The sequence below is a fragment of the Pezoporus wallicus genome, unplaced genomic scaffold, assembly GCF_028554395.1.
Source record: "Pezoporus wallicus isolate ANWC-B61680 ecotype Strahan unplaced genomic scaffold, APGP_CSIRO_Pwel_v1 contig_6566, whole genome shotgun sequence".
NCBI lineage: Eukaryota > Metazoa > Chordata > Aves > Psittaciformes > Psittacidae > Pezoporus > Pezoporus wallicus.
The window spans coordinates 3,056,948-3,080,490 of NW_026638763.1; the positions used below are offsets into that span (position 1 = coordinate 3,056,948).

Sequence of the window (23,543 nt, forward strand, 5' to 3'; positions counted from 1 at the left end):
TCCTTGCCCACTTTTCTGTCTCCTGGCAGGCAGCAGCGTGGAGTTTGATTGGTGTGCTGTCTCCAGTATCCGCACACTGCGTCAGCTTGGCAACAAGACTGTCGTCGTGAATTGCAACCCAGAGACAGTGAGCACAGATTTTGATGAGTGTGACAGACTGTACTTTGAGGAGCTGTCACTGGAAAGGATCCTGGACATCTACCAATATGAGGTAAAGGAAAGCAGAAGCACAACAAAAAGCCATGAAGCAAACCGAACTTCAGAATTCATGTCACTATCTTGCTTTGGTGGAGCAGCTGAGGGAGAGGGGGAAGAGCTTGCTAGTAAAAGCTGTTTGGTTTGGATCCCAGTGTTGCATTTTACACATCATTGATGTTCCTAGCAGCCTGCTCAATAATGAATGCCAAATAAATATTAAATTATTTTGCAAGATGCCATATTGTGCAATATTTACAAGCAGATTTAATTTGCTGCACAGTCATTTATCGCACAAATTGTTCTGCCCTTGTGGTGCTGAGCTGTAGCACTTAAGCATATCCTTGACTTTATGCACAAGTACTCCTCCTGAAGCAGTAGAATAAGTGATGGGCGTAACACTAACGTGTGCTCAAGAACCTGCAGTCTTGGGCTTGCAGTACAGTGGTGATGTGGTCCAATGTGCAGGCAGATCAGGCAGGGGCATTAGAATGGCCATCAAACAAAAACATGATCCAGCTCCTGATCCAGACATGGCACTTGTCTGTTAAGGAGTTTTCAAGTGTTCAGAAGTGCTGATACTAAGAGATGAAGAAGAGTCCCAAACAGATTTGGTCATGGGAAGATATATATTGTAAACAGCTGGTCCCAGTATGATAAATATTTCTAACTGGTAACAAACTCATTTTGATTTGTGGCTGAGGGTTTCAAAGGTATTTACAGGAATCTCACCTCCCTTGAAGTTCAGTGTGAGTTGACAGTATAACTTAGTGAAGCAACTCTGCAGAACCCAGGCCATAACCCAGGTTAAATCCATAAGTTTTAACTTACGATTCTCTTATGCCTATTTTCCCCAATATATGACAATTTGAGCTTATCTCCTTTATGAATGGCTGCAAGTTTCTGAAGTGTTTTCTATATGTTTGGCTATGTTTGATCAATCCCAAATTTGGAACCAAGCAAAAGCACATCCATATTCAAGGCCCAGTCTCTAGGCTCTGTTCTTAAACAATTTGCAGAATACTATCTAGGACCATCTTTAGATTGTGTGTTCACACTTTCCTATGTGTACATGTTGGTTTAGCTCTTTAGATTTTCATAAAATGAGACCGTCCTACTGGAAAGCATGGATTTAGGACAGGCCAAAAGACTCTTGTGGAGTCTTCAAGGCTGGTTTTTGAGCGAGGCTTTGAACTCTTGTTTGCTTAAGCAAAACTGAACTGCTGAACTTGAGGCGTGGAAGAAATTGCTGGGAGTTTGTCAGACAAATAACGCTGATGAAACACATCATCTAATTACTGCAGGATCAAAGAGGAGGTAGAGATAAGTGATGAGGGAGCAACTACTCATTTAAACACATAGTGCTAGTAATTAGCAAGTTGGGTAAGAAAAATGTGTGAAAAGAATAATGCATATATATTGAAACTTGCATCATCCTGCTTGTCACAGGAGAGCTTGGTGAGTTTGATGGGAGGTGTTGCAGATCTCAAGGTCTAATAGCAGCATCCTCTGGTACCCCAAGCTGAAGAGGAAGAAGACTCTGGCAGTTTCCACAGCTCAGCCAGCTGTGCTCATCAGAGGGACTGTACTCATGCTTCTGGGCATGCACTTAGCCTGTTTTGCTTGTGAAGTAAGCCAATAAGTGGTTGTAAGAGCAGAGAAGGCACAGAGAAGCCAGCAAGAGGTGGTGGGAATGAGAAGGGACAGAAGAGATGTGCTGAGAGTTAGCAGAGGATTCTCCTACTCTGACTTCAATCAGAAAACAGCCAATTTGATATTTACTGTGGAGGTGTTAAAGCCATCAGGGGGTCTCAGCCTCAACATCCAAAGTTAGGGTTGTGCAGGCTAATAAATCCCAAGATAAATAATAAACAGTTGTTTTACAACACTTAAGTAGCAACAGAAGGGAATGGCATCATTATGCCTAGTTTGTAAGTAGGGAAATGGGGTCTGTGAGGAGAGGCTGCAGAGAGTCATGTAAAAGGACATAGGCAGACCTGGGGACAGGCTTCAGACCTCCAGCAGAGTGTAGTCTAAAATACATTATTTGCTATGGATGAGCCAAATGCTAATATCCTGTTAACAGAATACTCCCTCAGGCAAATGCAGTTGGAAGCCAGTCCCTAAGGAAATGATCAAATTAAGAAGTCAGGATGCAATTCTGAGACTCCTCACCAATCCTGCAAATAACCATCTCTCCCAGCTTCATAGACAAAGCATGAATAATGCCATGCTTTCAGACTGATCTTTTAAATAGTCCTGCTCATTAGCCTCCTCTGGTGTTCCAGTCTACAGTGAAGAGAGAGAAATACTCTGAAAAGTCCTGGATCATTGGCAAAACGTAGGTAAAACCATCACAAAACCATGGAATCATAGGACCACAGAATGGTTTGGGTTAGAAAGGATCTCAAGATCATTTGATTCCAGCCCCCTGACATGATCCACTAGAGCAGGTTGCTCCAAGCCCCTGTGTCCAGCCTGGCCTTGAACACTGCCAGGGATGGGGCAGCCACAGCTTCTCTGGGCACCCTGTGCCAGTGCCTCAGCACCCTCACAGGGAAGAGCTTCTGCCTAAGAGCTCAGCTCAGTCTTCCCTGTTTAGGTTTGAACCCATCACCCCTTGTCCTATCGCTGCAGTCCCTGATGAAGAGTCCCTCTTCAGCATCCTTGTATCCCTCTTCAGACACTGGAAGCTGCTCTGAGATCTCCACGCAGCTTCTCTTCTCCAGGCTGAAAAGCCCTAGTGTTCTCAGCCTGCCTTAGTATGGGAGGTGCTTCAGCCCCTGATCATCCTCTGGACTTGCTCCAACAGCTCCACGTCCTTCTTCTGCTGGAACACTGGAACTGCACATAGTGCTCCCCATTTCCCTCTGTGCAGCAGATACATCAACTCCCTAAACATTTTTAGGTTAGCAGCAAACCTTTGACGACTGTTTAGCTCAAATAAATAGATGTATTCACTTGTTCCAATTTTTCTGATTAGATAAATGAAGCTCAACTGGGAAGCAAGGTAACCACCGGGATGGTAGGCAGGTTCCAGCCACCTTCAAGACATAGCTTCACACTTAGATCTAGTCCTACCACAGGGATTTAGTCAGCCATCCCTCCTCTTTCTCTTGTGTCCTCCTTTTACTTCTCCCCCTCCAGTCGACATTCATAGCTCCTGTGACACTGGGGACAGCACAGCCCTGCTTTGGAGGGAAGTTTAATTTACTGTCAATGTGCAATGTTAGGTGGCAGTCTATGAAGACAATAACTTATAGAAAAAAACTAATCCTTCCTTCAGATTTATTGGCTCTTTGTTTCCAGAGAAGATGTTCCCTTTTTATTTTAATATCTATCTGCTTGAGGGCCTCTTCTGATTCTTTTTCAGTTTCTAGGATCATTCTGAAACAATTCATAAAACTAAAGGAGGCTCTTAGGTACAATTTTAATGGTCTAATTTGTTTTCAAACTCATGGAAGAAGAAAACCCAACTGTATTACTAATGACATAAAAGCAAGGTAGTAATAAAAAGACTGATTTTTGTTATAAAGGGGAAAATAATTCTCTCCAGGCTTCTTCCACGAGATTATGTATAGCATATATCTTAAAGGTATCTAATGGCAAAGATGTTATTCATTTTCTTTATAATTAAAATATGGCTGATGACAAAGTGGTATGCAGTGAAGTCTATTTCTGCCTGTCCACATTCCTCAGTGGAGCAGTCCTGTTGCAGGGCAGTGGGCTGCTCTTTGTGTGAGAGTATACTTTGGGAAATAACAGTGGAATTTTAAAGGAAGATGGAAGCAGCAGCTGGGTCTCAATTTATGGTTCTTTTGGAGTAAAAATGAGTGTATGATTCTTTGCTATCTTCTTGAATAAGCCATCTCCTCTTCCTCCTTGGGGCTGGAGTCCCCATTGCCATTCCAATTTGGAAGCAGGCACTATTTGGACTTTAGAGGCTCAGTGACTTGAATTGTTTTAAAGGAAGAAATATGCAGCAACTGAAGAGAAACTGTTAGCTGGGACATTCACATTTCCAATGTGTTGAGGATAAATTAAGATGGTTGACCTTGGCAGCAAAGCTAGGTTGACCTGTTATCAAACAGAAACCATTCCAAGCTGCAAGAAGGGGGTTTGCATATTCACTGTCTGGTTCTTGTCTATGTGGGATGATAAGGGGCCCAGGGACTAGAGGTAAGTACTGTATTTTGGATGGGTCTGGAAGCAGTGAGGAATCGATTTTTCTTCTGAGTTGGAGATAGCAAGCTCTGATGTTATCAGAAAACCCCATGTGGGGCCAAAAGAGTCTCTGTCCTTGCTTCACCCTCTACTACTCCCTATCCTAAGCTCTTTCAGGTGGCACTGTTGGCTGGCAGCAGCATGTGTTCCCATGACTGCATGGTGAAAAGGAAAAGAAACTGTCTCCATCACTGTATATTAGCATGTAAAGCAAATAGTGATCTTGCAGACCTTTGGATAGTAAGTGCTGCTTGAATGCCAGACTTTTTTAGTGGAGTTTTATTATGGTAGGAAATTAACCACATTAAAGTTGAGCAGGGTTTGTAGTAGCACTTATCATCTGGTTGTTCTCAGTCACTTCTAGTCCATCCTGCTCTCAGCTTACAGATCTGCCACTTTATATCCCTTTCAATCCCTCATTAAGAAGTTCCTCTTTCAGGAAGGCCAGTGGGGCAAACCATCTTCAGGAAAAACACACTTGTTAATTAAAAGAACACTGGTACTATAAAAGAAAGAGCCAAGCCATGAATCACTTGATTTATGTTTCTCATTTGCTAAAGGTGGGTAAAACTGTGAAATACATTTGGTTCCAAAGAGCTTTTTCACTGCAGTTGTCCTGTGGGTCTGGTTCTCCTTTGGGCAAAGCTTCACCAGCTTTAATTTGGAAGCAAAGTGCCTGTTATTGAATTACTCGTACTTATTACGCAATCTAAATGTAACTCAGGGCCACATAATTGTTGCAGGTTCTAAGGCTTTTTTTAACTATTGAAAGATTTCACACCAGACTAGGTTGTGCTTGAAAGCATTAGGGGCTCTGTGTAAAACTAAAATGCCCATATTTGCCCTGAAGAAATAGTTGTATTTGCAAGCAAGCTTACCTGGCTCGCGTTATTTGCTGCTTATTATTTCCTCCCTTAAAATGTGCTTACCCAGTGACAGACATGAAATGTGCCATCTGTGGCTGGAGGATGCTGTGCCTCTTGTCTTGCCTTGTTCAGTTCTGGAATTGATGTGCTTGCAAATAGCGGAAAAGAGCATATATGGTAGTTTGGCTGAAATAGTTGTTACTAGTAAGTGTGCTACCAAAAATGAGGAGCGAGGTAGGAGTAATGTGATTGAATTAAAAAAAGGGGCTAAGTGTGTCCAGAGTAATTCGCCATCACAGGCTGTCTGATGGATTGGGCTCTATTGAAATAGACTCGTGCTTTGCACAGGCCAGCAAGGAATCAGCAGTGAGCACTCCTTAAAGACTGGCTTCTGGAGCTAGGGAAGGTTGGTTGCTGAGCAAAGTACAGTGCTGGCAGAAAAATAAAGATCCAGTTGTTTCCCATTGTCTGTCTGCTGGAGGTTACTTCCCTTGCAACTCTGTAGGGAAAAAAAACTTTGGGTGCATGTCTGTTACTGTGGAAGTCTCTGACCATGAGCATGGGAGAGGCTGTTTTCTTATAAGAGCTTGACTGAGAAAGAAAGGGAACCTAAAGCATCTTGTTTGTTCATGCTGCTGGGTTCAAAGGTGGCAACAGGCGAGTGGAAACAGGCTCAGATCTGATGGTCCCCATATTCACATGTGTAGGAGAACACAGAAAGGAGACCTGACCCCACCAAGCAGAGTTTTGAGTTTCATTGTGGGATGTCACACTTTCATAGCACAGCGCCCTTTCTGTGTGAGGCAAGGGAGCATATGTCAGATCAACGCTGGGAAAGCAGCAGCAACACCTAAACATGACATGAAAAGAAGGTAAGTCTGGCTATAGCAGAAGTTATAAAGTCATGGCTTGGTGTCAAAAGGCTTGTGAACACTGCATTTTTCTTTGGTTTCCTGGGGAATTTGACCTCAAGTTACTGTTGGGTTTTGAGAGGATATTGCTGTTTTAGAGAGCCTACGCACTCTGAATCACACTTTGTAGCCTCTGGGTCAGCACAATTATGATCTACCTTTGCTCATAGCAACCTGAAGAGTGATATAATCTAAATATTGGATTCCTAGTTATAGCAGCTCTTAATGTTAAGCTGACTTGGACATGACTGTGCCCCTTTCTGTCTGCCAACAGGGATGCAGTGGTTGCATTATTTCTGTAGGAGGGCAGATTCCCAATAACTTGGCAGTTCCACTGCACCAGAGCGGAGTGAAGATCCTTGGCACAAATCCTTTGCAGATTGACCAAGCAGAAGATCGCTCTGTATTTTCAGCTGTTCTGGATGAGCTGCATGTGGCCCAGGCTCCCTGGAAGGCAGTCAGCACACTGGTAGGTTGGGATATGCATTTGGGAAACAGTAGAGCAGTGGGGCTTGTTATGAGCATCTGCTCAGGGTGGACCAACGTACTGATAAGTTTCAAGATTCCAAATACGTTTGACAGCTTTTTACTGCTGATGGTAAGGAACTTTTTGACCCCTGTAAAGTGGTGCTATAGCATCTCTGAGAGTGGGATGGAAATTGGAAAGGAAGTGTCTTTAAATCACCTTTACTCAACATGGCCTATAAAGCCAGCAGAAGTCAGCACCACTCTCAGGCTACTCTAGTTTACCCAACTGGCCTTGAAAACTGTTCCAGGAGGTGGAGGTGGCAAAGAATTGGAAATGTGTCAGCGCTGCTCTTTTTTTCCTGGTGAAGCTCTATGAACAGGGAGGATCTGAAGATGACAACTCTGGAACTAAGAAGTGATGTATTACGTTCAGGCCAGGCTGTAGTCCCTGATTTTCTCCCTCACCCCCCAAGTCTTAATGGCTGATAAAGTGCAAATGCAGCTAGAGGTGAAATTTTGGAATGACTTCAAAATATTTTCTTGTTCACAGCATGCTTTTCCTCCCTTTCTTCTAGAGAGATGCAGTTGAATTTGCAAGCTCTGTGAGTTACCCATGTTTGCTGAGGCCTTCCTATGTTCTGAGGTAAGGCTTAACCATCGGAGCTCATCAGTTTTGGGGTATGAACTACCCCAACTACTTTGAGACAATGGAGAGTAATTTCAGGGAATGTGTGGAACATACTGTGCTAGGTGCATGTGGCATAAATCTTAATGCATGTGCCACCATCTTAACAGGGATGGCAACTACATAAACCAATCCAGGAAGCCAGTGGATCCCTTATGTTCATCAGGCACATATCAAAAGTAGAACATAAGTGTAAGAATGTCTGTTTAGCTGCATTATCTTTTCCATACCTTAAGGCTAAACCCACAAGCCATTTATGTTACTTAAGGTTCTTGAGACTACTACCTGTACAATTGAGCCAGAAGATTGTTTGGCACCAGGAAAACCAGAAGGGAACATGCTGAGGCCATTTTCTGGGGTTGGCATCTGTTTTCAGAATATGACTACACATCTTTTGAATTCAGCTTCTTATTTGCCAAGCTTCTCTGCTTACAGGCATGTTTTATGTCCCTAGATTGTGGCAGCTGCTCCTCATTAAATAAGCATTGTGCAGCGCCACACACTTCCAACAGCTTGACTTTCTGAAGACGTTACAGCAGCGCATACCCACAGCGAACTCGTGCCTTCTGAGTGATCACTCTTCTCTGCGAGGAGTTTCTTCAGAGCTGGATGACTAGGCACAGAGAGACAGTTTGCTGGGCAGTTTACAAGTGAAAATAAATTGGAGACAGGATCCTTTCTGCATGAGAAAGAGATGCATATCAAAATGGAGAGGCACTGTTCATTTTCAGGGGAGAAAAAACAAAACCCACACCACCTTTGTATTTAAAAAGAGAAAAAGGAGAAGGATTTATTGGGTGTTCAACCCTCAAGGAAATATCCTTTAGGAGAGACTGCTGAATGTGATTTTTCTATCCAGTTTCTCAAGTTTGCAGTGGGGTTGTGAAGCAAAGCTAAAAACCAGCACTCGGATAAAGGGGAGAAGTTAGAAACAGCTCCTGACGTAATTCTTCAGGTTTTTAGGGAACACTTCTTTTAGCCTGCTGTTTCCATCTGTCTTAAATCCAGTATAGGCCTTCTCCCTGTAAGTGTTTGCTAAAGGGTGTTTGTGCAGGTTAGGGCGACTTCAGGGAGAAAGATGGAACTGGAGGATGTAAAACTTGAGGAAAGAGAAAGTGAAAAGCTCTGGCACAGCACACTGCCTGGCCTCTTTTTGCAGAACAGCAGCAGGTCCACAGTTAGACTTCATCATCCTTTGAACAGATACAGCCTTTAATATCTGCCAGTTGCCTTGGAAAACTAAATGCATTTTTCCTACCAGTTATTTACTGTGTTTACCAGCTTGCATCCTTAGCAGTGCTATTGACATAGGTCCTTGGATTTAATTGAACACTATTGATTTACACCAGCTGAAGAGGTAGTCAGGTAAGTATAATCACACAAGTACTTGTGTCTATTTATCATAGGCTGAAGTGACTGATTTTGTAGGATAGATCCTTCCTGTACTTTTCGCCACAGCTTCTGTGAGTTTGCCCATCAAAACAAAGAGGAAGCTGAGCATCAGTGGTAGAAATGACCAACGTGACATCATTTTCAAAGGGACCTGAATCACTCACTGGAGGTTCATTAGGTATCAGCTCTGCCTTTCTTTCAGTTAAGAGTGAAACAAGTGACAAGTCAGGAGCTTGCTTGGCTAATCTGTCATATAAAGGTAGTTGGCAACCCCGTGCTGTGGTATCTAACAAGCTGGTCTTCTCCCTCAAAGTCACAATGGAAGCTGATCTCGTTTCTTTGCCATTCGTACAGTGGATCCGCAATGAATGTTGTATTCACTGAAGAGGAAATGAAGAAGTTCTTAGCAAAAGCCACCAGAGTCTCTCAGGTACCAGTCTTTGTGCTGCTATTGTGTTTTTTGTTTGCTGTATCTGTTCTGTCTCTGCTGCGTTTTCCATCTCTCTGTTTCTGTGTTGCATCTTCCTCACCCTTTCCCTTGCTTGTTTGGTGAGGAGGCAGTGAAATTAGAGTTTGACTCCTCTAGCAGGCAGACTATGGGAGCCTGTGCAAGCATCCTTAACTGACAACACTGAGATGCCCACATGGAGCAGGGGTGGAAGTCAGCTGTTGTACCCAGGCATCAATTTCTGAGCAGTTAATTATGTAAATAGATGTAGGGTAGCTGACTGGCACCCTTCCTACCCCATGCAAGCTCACTAGTAGTACGTTGTGCCAGCCAGCACAGAACTCATAGCATCTTTCACTCACTTTCTGAACTGTTTTGTCTGGCTTCTTTGACCAACTTCAAACTTCATCCTGGCATCTTCTCTCTCACCAGTCTCACCAATGACTTTTAATTTTTTAACCTTTTTAAACGCAGCAACATTTGCAAGCTTTTGCTGTGACCTTTAACTCTCCAAACCATGTGCTGAGAACTGTTTTCCTCTGATACAAAAGCAGGACTGCTGCCTGCTTGCTGTTAATCCAGTGGGATTATTGATCTGCAGAGTACACAATGCACAAGATGAAAGCTCTGGTTTCCATTTGAAATGTTTTTCAAAAGCTAATTTGGGGATTTTTAGGTGTCCTTTTTTTCCTATCAAAGGGAAGGATTTGGTTTAATACATTGAAATTTAGAAAAGAAAAATCTAAGTAATTTCCCAAAGACATAAATGCCTCAGAACATAGTAAACAACTCAAACCCAGAATTTCTTCTATACCTTCTGTCAGTGTTGTTGTACAAGGGATGTTTGGGGAGATGAGAATATGGCAGGAGAAGAAAGTTAAACACTTGAGGTTGAATGAAGACCATAAAGAATTCAACAGTCTGACCTTTCAACAGTTCAGAACAGTGCTGTAGCACCATAAACACTGCTGTCACAGGAATCTTGGAGTTAAAAATGAGTAAGTCAAAGATGAACTCTCTGAAAACACAATTGGCTGTGGAAGCCAGACATATTACTGCTTATTCAGGGGATTTCTTAGGTGATTAAAGCTTGAACAAGAGCAAAACCGTGTGGTTTTTAAGTGTATGAGGTAGCATTTCTGCAAGAAAAGATGGAATGAAAGAGAATTTGCAAAGTGATAGTATCCTGAAGGATAGGTAAGTGTGGAAGCAAGCAGACCACTCATCACCATCTTTGAACAACTTTAAAGGGATTTTTGAAAGCAGAAGGGTATCGCTGTTACTTCCATCAGAAGGAATTCTAATTCTCAAAAGCCTACATGGTCAACCACTGGTGGATTCTTAGCAGTGCTCAGCCTCCCAAAACACCTTGCTTCCTTCTGTACTTTATCTTAAGTACTCTGCTTTGTGTTTCCAAACACATATACAGAAGCAGACTTTCTGTGCTGCTGGATGGCTTTGTGATGGCCATGGATACTCTATAGGACCAGGAAAGTGACCCTGTGTCAGCTTAACTTGTCACAGCTTGATTGACTTGAATTGGGCAGTGTTGTTCTGCATTGCTGAGGTGTTTTGTCCCTGGTACAGGAGGCCCTGCTGGGAGTAGAAGTTAATACATGATGTATTCCCAGGGGAGAGAGTGGATGTTCCCATGGGATGCTTGCATCCAGTTCTGCCACACAACATGGCACTGGCGCTTGCTGCAGACATGAGTGGTTTTACACCATGAGTCTTCAGATGCTCTAGCCCTGTTCCTGCTGAAACTTACACTAGATTTCAACACTCAATTTTTCCTAGTGTAGTCAGACTGCTATGGAAAGACTCCTTTTTTCATCCAGTATTTCATATTGACAAAAACTATAGCATAGTTGAAGCTAAACCTGCAAAAGGAAAACCAGAACAAAAGTACTGTATTCTGCTTCTAAATTAGGGAGGTTTTTTTAGTCTCATCAAGTCTTTATGGCCTGTGAGTGGTCCCACTATTGTTAGCAGTGAGCATACAACTAAACCTAAGTACATGTTCAGTTTGTGGGACACTGGCTTCGTTTTTCTGCTTGCAAAGCTTCCCCTGGTTGTGCTCCATCCAACCGAGCATCTCCAGATAAAGTGCCTGACCAGCGGTGGTCTGTTGTTTTAGCTACTTTGCTGTTAGTTTTGTGTCATTATGGCATTTATGTTGCCAGTCATGTTCAAAACTTCTTGTGTGAGATGCATTGGAGTAAGCAAATGTCGTGGTTTAAACCCTAGCCAGACAGCTTGTTCACTCACTCCCAGTGAATGGTGCTGGGCGGAGAGCAATCGAAGCCCCCCTGCCTCCCCATCCCCCCCCCCCCCCCCCCCCCCGAGCCCTCCCCTTCCCCGCTCCCAGAGGAACGGGGAGGAGGATCGAAAGAGTGCAACTCCCAAGGGTTGAGACAAGAACAGTCCAGCAACCAATGTACAACACAAATCACCACCGCTACCACCAACGACAGCAATGATAAGGGAAAATAACAAGGGAAGAGAATATGATACCACCAGCCAAGAAACGAGTCCCACCTGGAAGCCCGTGTCCTTCCAGGTAACTCCCAGTTACCCCCCACCCCAGGCATGATGTGCTGTGGTATGGAATACCTCCCTGGCTAGCCCGGGTCAGGCGCCCCGTCTCTGCTTCCTCCCGGCTTCCCCTCCTCCCTGGCAGAGCATGAGCCTCCCAAAGTCCTTGGTCAGGGTAAACATCACTTAGCAACAACCAAAAACATCGGTATCACCAGCACTGTTCCCAGGATGGAAGTCAAAACACAGCACTGCACCAGCTACCCCGAAGGAGAAACTTGACTGCTACTGCTGAACCCAGGACAGCAAAGTTCTATGGACATATAAAATCTTCTGGTGGAAAACTGCAGCAAGACAGCGAGTTACAGGACACAAACCCCAAAATTTATGAAACCGTGTAGGCTGTGGCATTGTCCTTGCCTGTGAATTTACCCTTGCACTGATAAATGTAAGGAATTGTCTTGCAACCTTTGGAGTTGCTCTGTTTTTTTTTTTCTGGAGGAGCCTTTTGAGCATGCACAGACTGTCATTTAGTCCATTTTATTCTCTAATAAATAACAGGCAGTTAACAGTGGCTGGGACAGGTAAAATGTTGAGACATAAAGCTGGCCAGGAAGAATGTAGATTACATTTTTAACTGTCTGTTGGAGCCAGTGTCTGGAAGGATAAAGCACTAGAGGAGAGTGGGAAGTGTGTGCTAGCATCCTGGAAATAAGCAGGAAGAGGAAGGAAAACAGTGTATACTAGGCAACCTACTGGGAGTCAGGACAGGTTGCTCCTGGCCAGCTGTAATTAGGGCAACTCTCTCCCTGGGAGGCTTAGGAAACCCAGCAGAGAAATGAGAAAGGAATGGATTGGTTGCCTAAAAATTTCTTTAAAGTAGTAAGCACTACACAAAGTCATTAAGTCTGCTAAGAATCAATTACTTTATGAAGCAGTTATGTACAGGGAGGTGCTGGGAGGCTCAGAGGGAAGGAGAGTTGAAAATCATGGAGGTAAGGACCACTGGATCCATGCACATGTCCCACTCTCTTCTTTCTGCCATGATCTCACCTGAAAGCTCTTTGTGGCTTTTGTCCCAAATTTCTATGTCATTGTGACTTTATGGAGAACTCAGACTAATTCATCAGTGGCTTTGGGGAAATCACGACAAGTTCCCCTTCATTATTTCTTTGCAAAGTTCACTTATCTGTGGAAATAAAGATATTAATAGATTGGTCTTGTGCGATTCTGCTTCCAAAGGTTTTCTGGTAGTGAACAGTGGAGCACTTGGATGATCCCCTGATTCTCTCAAATAAAAACTGTCTTCTTTTATCTTGTCTTGATGACAGGATCACCCCGTGGTACTCACAAAATTCATTGAAGATGCCCGCGAGGTGGAAATGGATGCTGTAGCTAAGGCAGGAAAAGTAAGAACTTTGCTTTTCTTTAATATTAAGCTTGTTTTTCAGGATCAGAGATTTGTGAAAATGTGTGGTTTCAGTGATTTACTCTACAGCCATGGAGTCATGCTGAGAAGAGCAGAGAAACAAGTAAAGATGAATTCATCTTAGCTTCAAAAACATCGTGCTAGGAAAGCTCAACCTACTATATTGTATAAATAGGGTTTTTTTTTAAAGTATTGCTTAACCATTTGAAGGAATCCTTTAGAACATAATTTTTACTGGATTGACAAATCATTGGCTTCACAAATGACTTTGGTGGGGATTGTATCAGCATGTGTTACGATATTACCACAGTGTGTTAGAGAGGAAGGTAACTTTAGGAACTCCAGATGATGGTAGGTTTTATCATGTTTGCAGTTTGTTTAACCAGAGACACTAATATCATCCCCCTGTTTCCTATGTCTTGTGTCTGCTTCAGGCCTAAAATATTGGGAAATTCCTTTTTCTGTCCCTCCCCCCATTTGTATTCTCTTTTGAATACAGCTCTGTTCAGGAGACTGGGCTGGAGATGGGGAAACAGTTCATGGGAGAGGGTGAGGTGCCTAACTGCTGTCTTGTTACTGTCTGCAGGTTATTTCACATGCTATTTCAGAGCATGTGGAAGATGCAGGTGTTCACTCTGGAGATGCCACCCTCATGTTACCCACACAGACTATTAGCCAGGGAGCCTTGGAGAAGGTAGGCATTGGAGTAGCACTGAAAAGAGAGAAGAAAATCAGAGTTTGAAGCTGATTTCCCCTTTTGCTTGGGAGAGCTTGGTCACCAGCAGAGAAAACAAACCACCAGTGGTTTTTTAAAAGCCAGTGCAATAGGTGCAAGTGTAGGATGTCAGTGTGCTCCCTGTGTTTTGCTATACTGTACACAGGATCGTCTGATCATCCTTTAATTTAAGTATTAGACAGACACACTTTCAGACTCACTGTTTTTTTTTGTTTCATTGGCTTAAAACCAGCTCCTGTAGCAATAAAGGATTGTCTCATTCATTTATATGCCACAGTTCACTTTTGACTTCCTTTTCTCCCACAGTCCTTAAATGATTAGATCAGGTGTATGACTTTCTAGCTGCCTGCTTTTCCACAAAGGATATCAGGATGGATGAACTTCACCTAACATTGACTTTTCAGGAATAAGCATAGTGATACAGACTTAGTTGTCAAAATGCATTTTCTAAATGAAATGTGCCAGAATGAGGGTAGAGAGAAAAAATATGCTAGAGCAGAGAGATACAACATTTAAAGGAATCCAGATGTGAGGTGACTTTTTGACACGATGCTGTCTATTTTATGGATTGATTGATTCATATATATAGACACACACATTTTTATTTATTTTTATAGGTAAAAGCTGCTACAAAAAAGATTGCAAATGCCTTTGCCATCTCTGGTCCATTCAACATTCAGTTCTTGGTGCGAGGCAATGATGTGCTGGTAAGAGCTCTTGTGGCTATTGGAGGAAGTCAGGCTCTGCTTTGGCTAATTAGGTGCATGGCTCCTGCATTCCCTGCCATGGAAACTCTGTGGCACCTGTGGGTTTCTGACTGTCTTGTCTGATGATGTGTGGCTCACCTAGTCACACAGCTCTCCCTGTCTATGTAGGGGAGAGCATGGAGGGTGAAGTGAGTCTGACATTGTCAGCACTGGATTTGTTCACTGTGGGGTGCTGTCCTTCCCAAAATTATCAGTTTTGAATATGATGGACAGCAGTGGGACCCGTGCCTCATCCTATGCACTGAACATCATTGCTTTTAGATTTCTGATATCCTCTCTCATTTTTAGCTATTTGATCATTAAAATAAGCCTCCCATAGCATTGGAAAGAAAGCAAGAAAATTTAAGTGTTTAAGCCTTTAATATAAGCCATTAAGATGGTTATCTAAATTTCATAGTCCTAGTAGCTATCACCAGCAGAAGCACAGCCCTCTGACCCTTCATGAGTAACAGCTGACTTTCTGTTGTTAATGGAAGAAGGTCAGAGGAATGTGAGCAGGGTATGACTGAGGAAGTGGTGAATGGGAAGAAAACCTGATGTGTGGTATAGAAGAGATGCATTATTGGTGAAAGATCCTGTTTGAGCTATTGCTTGAGAAAAATGTACTTGCCATTCTTCGCCTTGATTCTGTTTCACACATAATTATTCAGAAACTCTACAGAGGGGAATGCTGGAGTATTTCCATCCTTACTTTCCCTCAGCTGTGCTTGCCATTCTATCTTAACTTACCTATTCTTGCCATCCTTCATTCTCACTCACAGAGATTTCTCTTTTGCTAACAACTCCGTGGTGCTCTTCTCAGCAGAATACAGAACTTCTTTGTTTCTTGCTTGGGTCACTGAATGACTTCTGCATGTGGATGAGGCACATTGGTAAGGATTCTTGTCATTCCTGAAGCGCCATTACCATGGAAAAAGTACAAAGTGGGCTTCTTAAGGCTGTAACTAATGCCTGTGCATAAGTTTCCATGCCTCTTGCACGTTACCTGAGGGTATAGTGCAACACATTTTCCAAAGTGAATTTTGGATTACTCTCAGTTCTAATTTTCATATAACAGAGATGAAACTCAGCTGCAGAACATCAGGCTCCTTGTATCTCAAGCTGGGTACTACCCATCCCTCACTGCTGTTTGTAATTCAGTTTCTGTGTCTTTTAAGTGGTAATCTGATGAGCATCTCTACTAAGAGGAGTAAGGACTAATTTCCAGAAATATGAATCAATCTATTTCTTCACTGCACAGTGTCTGACCCTGGTATTTCTCCTTTTTAATCCCGTCAGGTGATAGAGTGCAACTTGCGGGCTTCACGTTCCTTCCCTTTTGTATCCAAGACGTTGGGTGTGGACTTCATTGATGTGGCCACAAAAGTGATGATTGGAAAAGAGATTAATGAGTCATCCCTCCCCACATTGGAACATCCCATTGTTCCATCCAAATATGTCGGGATTAAGGTATGGTTTCCAAAAGAACACCAAGAAAACCCCACAACAGAGCATTAACAGGCAATTAGTACTTTAATGGCCAGAAAGATTAATTTACTCATTTGCCAAAGGCCAAATTGACCTTTGTAGTTTGTATGATGGTAATGTATGTTGGAAACTTTAGAGACAACTCTAAAGGGAAGGGAAATTAGCCAGTGATTATTAACAAAATCAATCTTCCTTTATCTCTTACTTCTGACCTACTCTGAATCATGTTTATGAACTACATAATGAATATGCACTTGCAGAATTGAACACTTAAGTTCAGGCTGTTTCATAATACTATCTAATATATGCGTGGACATGTGTTTTGAATGCCCCTCCAATTTTATCTTCAGGATCTGGGACATGGCCTGTTGAATGCGTGGAATCCCCTTTATATACACCACCAGTTAAAACAGGAGTGAGTTTTTTAATTTCAGGTCCTTTAATTTCAGCTAAGATTTTATTTTTCATAATTACTAAGCTTATATAGCACCCAAGGTACCAATGTATACTGTAGCTGTTTTGAATACTTAGTGGAAAAAAAAGACTGAGGTTCATCATCATAAAAATCTAGAACAGCAGAGCAGAAAATACAACAGATAATGAGAATTGTTTCTACAAACACTTTGAAGCTTTAATATCTTCCATATCAAGTGAAAATTAAGGGCATAGAAAGCACCTAATGTTCTTCTTCTGATAAAAGACCTATTAAAATATAAGCCAAATCTGTAGCCTAAGTCAGATCAGGTTATTGCCAAGCCAGTCAGTCTAGAAGTAGCTTTACATTTGATTTTGATGCAACAGATATGTATTATCTTAAATTCTAGTCTGAGACCTTTTTATTTTTGTGAACCTCATTTATTTTTATAAATGTCTAGTATTAAGAGCTGGGGCTTCTGCACTGTGGTTAGTTTAACAGTCAAGAGTTTTGTCTCTTCAGGGAATGCTGGCTACAGAGTGGAAAACCCAACTATATTCTGAACGCTTCCCTACAAAGCCTTTTATACAGCATGTATTCTGTGTGGATGTTCTGCTTCAGAATGATATTCCTAAAAATTATAGTGATAGTGGGCTACCACAGATTAGAAATCTGCCATCAGAGTGTGAGCAGGACTGCAAGAGTTAGAAGGATGATATATTGGTGAAATACATGTTTATTTGTTCCAGCCCATCATCAAGATGCTGAGGGAGCTCATTTGCCAAGTGCTCAGCTGCTTACCAACCTTGACCAGTGCTGTTTTTTGGATCGATTCATGTCTGTCTCTTTCTGTCATTTCCAAGTGTAGCTGGATTTTTATATTTTTAAATGATCCATTAAATTTTCATTCTCTCGCTCTCCCCCCTCTTCCTTTCACCAGGCTCCAATGTTTTCTTGGTCCCGGCTGAGAGATGCTGACCCTGTTCTCCGATGTGAAATGGCCTCTACTGGGGAGGTAACTTTTGATTTGTTATTTTTTCTTAAACCAAGGGGCCTTAAACATCATGAATCTTTGAAAGTGATCTTATTACTGCCTGAATCATGATGGCATCTGTAGCTTCTTCAGAAAATTGAAAGCATCTTTCATAGCTGTAGAAACACATTCTCCTGGAAAACCCAGTTTATTCAGCCACTGGATGGCCCTCTTTACCTGCATGTCAGCTCCATGAGCTGGACCTAATAGGTGTGACAGCCTGTAATAAGTTTATCTGAGAGCTGTTGGGTTCTGGGAGGTTCTTGGTGGGTCAGTCTGTTTTATGAATCATCTGTTTCTGGAAAGACAAATGCTTACAGCTTTCAAATCCCTCCATTGACACATACCAGAAGAGCAGTATCAAGACTCCAGGTCATGAGCGTTTGGCCTTGGAACGTGCTGGTTACTTAAAGGCAACATATATGTGTGGTGATATTTTTTCTTGTTGCCTTGTAACCATCAAGGCATGTCCCTAGGTGCAAAAGGCAAGGAAGAGTGAATAAAATGTGATGGCTGCAGTACTGGCTGTCAGTAGGATGAGGGGGAGACTGGGCTAGTTTACCCACTCTTTCTATAGCAGGGCTGAGAGTTGCATCTGACATGTGTCTTCAGTGTACACTTGGCACACTGTGAAGGCACAAAGCTGCTCCTCTTCCTGTGTTGGCTCAGCACTGATGGGAGTTCTCACCCCTCAAGGGGTACAGGTTTCCATCTGTGTCAGTTGAAGAGATATTAACTCATGTAGAACAAAGAGGTTTGTTTATGAGTTATTGTGAGCTGTCAATAGTTTCTGTAGATAGACCCAAGCTATCTTTAGACTTGCTTGTTCTGTTACTTGTAAAGAAGAGTTGAAGTAGCAAGAAACTTGTTCTGGGTTAGAAAGCCAACTTGGGAAGTGATTAAATGCTGAGGCAATTAGATTAGGCTTAACTGTGCTCTAACACAGCTAGGCAGGTGGCAGAGCCTGGGCTGCTCCATTTGATGTGAGCTTGGGTATGTCTACATGAGTTGCTTTCATTAGGAAAGCCTTATCATTTTAGTATAAAAAAGCACTATACCCAGATACAAGGTAAGAACAGCCATAGGTTTTCTACATCTCTCTAGAATTACTTTATTTTACTCTTCAGAATGTGTAGGAAATCAGTACTGCAGAAGATTTCAATGTAGTTAATAGGCAGATAAAAGCCAAGTGACTTCATGACTTCCTTATTTTCAGAACAAAATTGACTACAGAGGCATCCCTCCCCCCCAAAAAAAAAGAGAAAAAGAAAAAAATGTAACTAAGGGCAAGAATTATTTTTCTGAGCTTTATATGGAGTTAGCGATTACCTTGGTCATAAAGAAGGGATTATTAACTTTTACGAGTTGGAAAGATCCATATTCACAAATGCCATAAAATGTGACAGTTATGAAAGTCTTTCTTATGAGTAAAGTAAGGATAATAGCTTGCTTTGGGTAAAGTGCTCAATTATTCCTCAAAGACTTTCTTCACACACACACGGCTTGGATTTGTCACATTTGTCTAGCAGAGATGTATTTTGCTGGAAGTCATGGTTCCCACAACAGTAGAAGACACAGTGCTTGGGGTCCCTTGGTGTATTATGACTGTTTTGACCACACCATGATAAACCTCTCCTGGCAGACTGGAAACCCCTGCTCCAAGCCTTACAAGGCTGTCTACTGCCCTGCAGTCCAGGACATATGTAGTCCCTCAGCCAGATACACTGCAGAACAGCCTGAATACTCAAGGATGAGTGTTTAGAGAAAAGCTGACATACTAGTTGTCATTATTTGAATAACCTGCTCTAGGGGAAGGTGTCCCTGCCCATGGCAATGGGTTTGAACTAGATGAGCTTTAAGGTCCCTTCCAACCCAAATCAGCCTGTGATTCCCTAGTGGGATGTTTGTTTGTTTCATTGCTCTTTTATTAATGCACAAAATCTGGCAAATCATCAATTATTGTTCTCATACCATGAAATACTGGTTTCTGCTCACCATGGTAATAGCCCATGAATGTGAGTGCTCACTTTGTGATGGGAAGGACCATAAGAGGAAAATGGGACAGCAATTCTTCATAAGCCCCTTTATCCGATCTCTGTGTGTAGATTTGTTATTTCAAAGGGAAAAATCTGTGGCAGTTTCTGCTTCTGGTTTTCAAGACATGTGTAACTGGTCAGAAAAAGTGAGGATTGGTTTGGTTGGCTTTTCATTTTGTTTTCTTTTTGTCATTTTTAATTTTCACAAACATTTGTGCATTCCTCTTTGTCATCAGAATCCCAAAGTTTAGAAAGGAACACACTTCAGTTCCTTCAGAAGATCATTACCACCTGTGAGCAACTGAGCTCCACAGGCAGTTCTGAATGATGGTGAACTGCTAAATTATTTGTATTGATTTCTTTATCAGGTTTTAGTTTATATAAAATAAATTACTATGATTTAGCATGATTGCTTTGTTCTTTTCTTCCAGTGCCTAAAGGGGGCCTACAAGGACACTGCAGAAGGACTTTTTACAAGAGCATGTAGTAACAGGACAAGGGGGAATGGCTTTTACCTGTCAGAGATTGAGATGAGCTTTTAGGCAGAAGCTCTTCCCTGTGAGGGTGCTGAGGCGCTGGCACAGGGTGCCCAGAGAAGCTGTGGCTGCCCCATCCCTGGCAGTGTTCAAGGCCAGGTTGGACACAGGGGCTTGGAGCAAGCTGCTCTAGTGGAAGGTGTCCCTGCCCGTGGCAGGGATTGGAGCTGGATGAGTGTTAAGGTCCCTTCCAAAACAAACCATTCTGTGATTTTTACTTGAATTTCATACATCTGTGGACTTCAAATGGAAAAGGTATCTTTTTATAACGTGGTTTACTCACAACAAAGTCCAGAAGTACCTGGCAGCACCAGTGCCGTCTTAGCCCCATTTGCAGTGTGCACACAGTGCACCACCGTGCCTGCCTGCAGAACACTCACTGCTGTTTTAGCATTATGTAATGTTCAACAATTTGCAGTGTGCTCCCAAAGATCGAAGCTGTGTACAGCATTCCCATAACTCAGCAGAATCAATTGTTGTTACTCCTTGGTGTGCTGTTTGAAACTAAAGCGTTGCTGATTCCTCCATTATTGCTTCATTAAAATGATGCGATTTGTCTGCAGCAATTTTCTGATTCCTGCCCCCTCCCCCCCCCCCACATGCAGGCTCCATACAAAAGCTGTCTGATTTTACATGGAGCAGTCAAAAGAGCCTATTTAAAGAATTCATCCTGTTTCTTTTTAAAGCAATGGGGTTGGTTTGGGTTTTTCCCCTCATGCTGCCTTCTTTGTTTCTTTGCCAGGTCGCATGCTTTGGGGAGGATGTGTATTCTGCCTTCCAGAAGGCTATGCTTGCCGCTGGGTTTACATTCCCTAAGGAAGGAATTTTGATTGGAATCCAGGTGAGTCCTGAAAATCAAATCTGAGGAAGGACTGACACAGAGAAACTCAGTAACTGTTGCCTTGTTTTCATTCAAGTGTATGGCTTAAATGTGTTTCTCGGCAATCCATCTTGAAGAAGATACTCTTGAGTTCAGAGTAATGTCCTAGCTAGAACTCAGAGCCCCTTCCTTGCTTTCTCCCAGATGGGCACCCTGAGGATGCTACTTTCCAATCCTAATATATAAACTCCCTTCATATGCACATTGTCTCTTGCCTTTTTGAAACCAGTCCTCCTCCATCCCCCCAGAATGGTGAGGCAGTTTCCATACTGCAAAGCTAGACCTGCTGAGCTTTCCATTTCATTCCAGGCAGACCTGTAGCCTCATCTGACTATAGAAAACATGATATTGCCATCATGCCCTCAAAACAGGTTGCCCAAGGAAGGTGTGAATGCTCCATCCCTGGCAGTGTTCAAGGCCAGGTTGGACAGGACTTGGAGCAACCTGGTTTAGGGGAATGTACCTCTTCTGTCCATGGCAGGGGGGCTGGAACTGGATGATCTTAAGGTCCTTTCCAACCCAAACCATTCTGTGATTTTATGTTTTTAGGGTGTTATGGGATAGTTTTTGGTGTTTATATATATATACTATAGTTATAACACTGTCAGGCAATAAGACCTCCACCAGGTACGATGCTGTCATGATCCTCTCCTTGCTGGAGTCATGGTGGGAATATATTTGAGTGCAGTAGGGCAAGGGATTAAAGGACAGCAGTCTTCACCCTGCAGCCTGCTTTCCTGGCTGCCTAGAGGCATGGCTGCCACTATTCCTTTCCCTGTTTGGTGATGGTGCATGGCCAATATTGTTCCCTACCATGCAGCTCCTGTCAGCTAGGAGTCAGTAGCTCAGAAAAGAAGGACCAATGCTACATTTGTGAAGTAGTGTTTCTGGTTTCTGTATCTTGCCTCTTTGAGACTTCCTCTCAGACACATGTTCTGCAGGTCCAATGATTCCATACCAGAGTAGAGCTTGGACTTTAGGGGGTTAGGTATTACTGCTTGTAAGAAGCTTATGTCCTACAGGATTGCATAAAGCCAATAAAACAAAAAGAATAGATGAATTTTCCTGTCAGACAACTGGGGTGTGAAAAATGTGTTGGGCTGCCTGTGCCAGCAGAGGATGTGAAGGAAGTGCATGAAAAGTGACCAGAATGGAACATGACTTCTGCTAAGACAGATTACTGCTTTGTCCTTAAATATACACGTGTGTACACACATCTGCAGATTGAAGCTGTTGCTCTAAGATACCTCAGGTTAGCAGAAAAGTCTTTGCTTGCTGCCTAGATAAAGTGTAAAAGTTCAGTATGAAACTCTGGGCAGTTGTTGCTGTATGTCTGCTGTATATCTAATCACTGCACATTTTAAACCAGAATTTGAAAAAGGGGAAAATAAAAGCCAGGAGAAGAAAATAAAAGGATAGAGCTCAGTGTTTAAAATTTAAGCTTATTTTCCTGATAGCAGCTAAAAGTGAGCAGGCAGCAGAGAGTAATTTTAGCTATAGAAAGCATTTATGTAGGTTCTGTGTCAGTATCTGCTAAACTGAGCCAAATATTTTTTGTACAAAGGTCTTAACAAAAATAAGAAGGGGAAGGAAAAGGTAAAACAACCCCAAAAGCTCAACCTCCCAAACCTTTTAAAAGGAACAAGATTTTGTCCTCTTTAATGAGTGGTTTACAGTTCATTTTCTTGAAAAAAAAACCTTGGAAACAACAGATCAATCACATAAAGGTCTCTCTTCATCTCAGCATATTTCTTACATAATTAAACTCCAAAACAAGAACTGTAAAGTTAATGCTGAGAACCACGGATTGCTCCCTCACAGCTCTGGAGTTTGTCACCTACCTCCTTTTCAATGGTTTGTTTTGAAACAGAGGGGAAGCAAAGCCTTGTAAGAAGGGAAGGTTGAAATCCTGACCTAGACCTGAAGTGTAGCCTATGAGTGGTCTTCCTTGAATATTAAGGGCTGGAGAAAAGGGGAGCCTCTCACTGCAGAAGCAAGGAATGGGGCATAAGGTGGGTTGTGAACACCGGCAGCCTTGTTCTCATTTTAATCACAAACATGGGGTCATTTACCTCAAAGAGGCAAAGCTGTCAGTGTATCCTCAGAGGGGAAATACAGTCTTAGAAGGACAGATGCCAGGTCACCCCTCTCCACAATCAGTATTTAAATGTCATTGCTGTGAGGGGGTGACAGGGTGGAGGTGTCTCCCCAGGCAGAGGTCCTTGGCTTTCTAACTGCAGGATGGTTTCTGCAAGCTGTTCTGCTTCACTTGCGGCTGATTCTTATCAGGACCACATACATCAGACCACTTGGTTGTCCTTGAGGAAGGTGCGATGTTCCATCTGCAGTGGATGGTGAATTCCAAACATATCCTGCTTTTGGAGGTTTCATTGCTCCATGACTAGCAGCTTGCTCTGATTTTCAGACTGGACTTCTAACATTTGCAGGCAGAGAAATAAGAAGCCAAATGGGTGACATGGTTTAGTGGGAGGTGTCCCTGCCCACGGCAGGGGGGTTGGA

The 23,543-nt window shown here is 42.6% G+C and overlaps 1 protein-coding gene across 1 annotated transcript in view; it reads left to right on the top strand.

The window, feature by feature from the left end:
- Nucleotides 1-23,543, top strand: part of CPS1 (carbamoyl-phosphate synthase 1) — a 107,621-nt gene that overhangs the window by 78,239 nt on the left and 5,839 nt on the right. The window contains exons 26-35 of the mRNA XM_057412335.1: nt 30-211; nt 6,471-6,665; nt 7,240-7,307; nt 9,096-9,171; nt 13,056-13,133; nt 13,740-13,847; nt 14,507-14,596; nt 15,935-16,105; nt 17,479-17,553; nt 20,886-20,984. Of these exons, the coding sequence (XP_057268318.1) occupies nt 30-211; nt 6,471-6,665; nt 7,240-7,307; nt 9,096-9,171; nt 13,056-13,133; nt 13,740-13,847; nt 14,507-14,596; nt 15,935-16,105; nt 17,479-17,553; nt 20,886-20,984 (1,142 nt within the window). The remainder of the gene's footprint in view (nt 1-29; nt 212-6,470; nt 6,666-7,239; nt 7,308-9,095; nt 9,172-13,055; nt 13,134-13,739; nt 13,848-14,506; nt 14,597-15,934; nt 16,106-17,478; nt 17,554-20,885; nt 20,985-23,543) is intronic.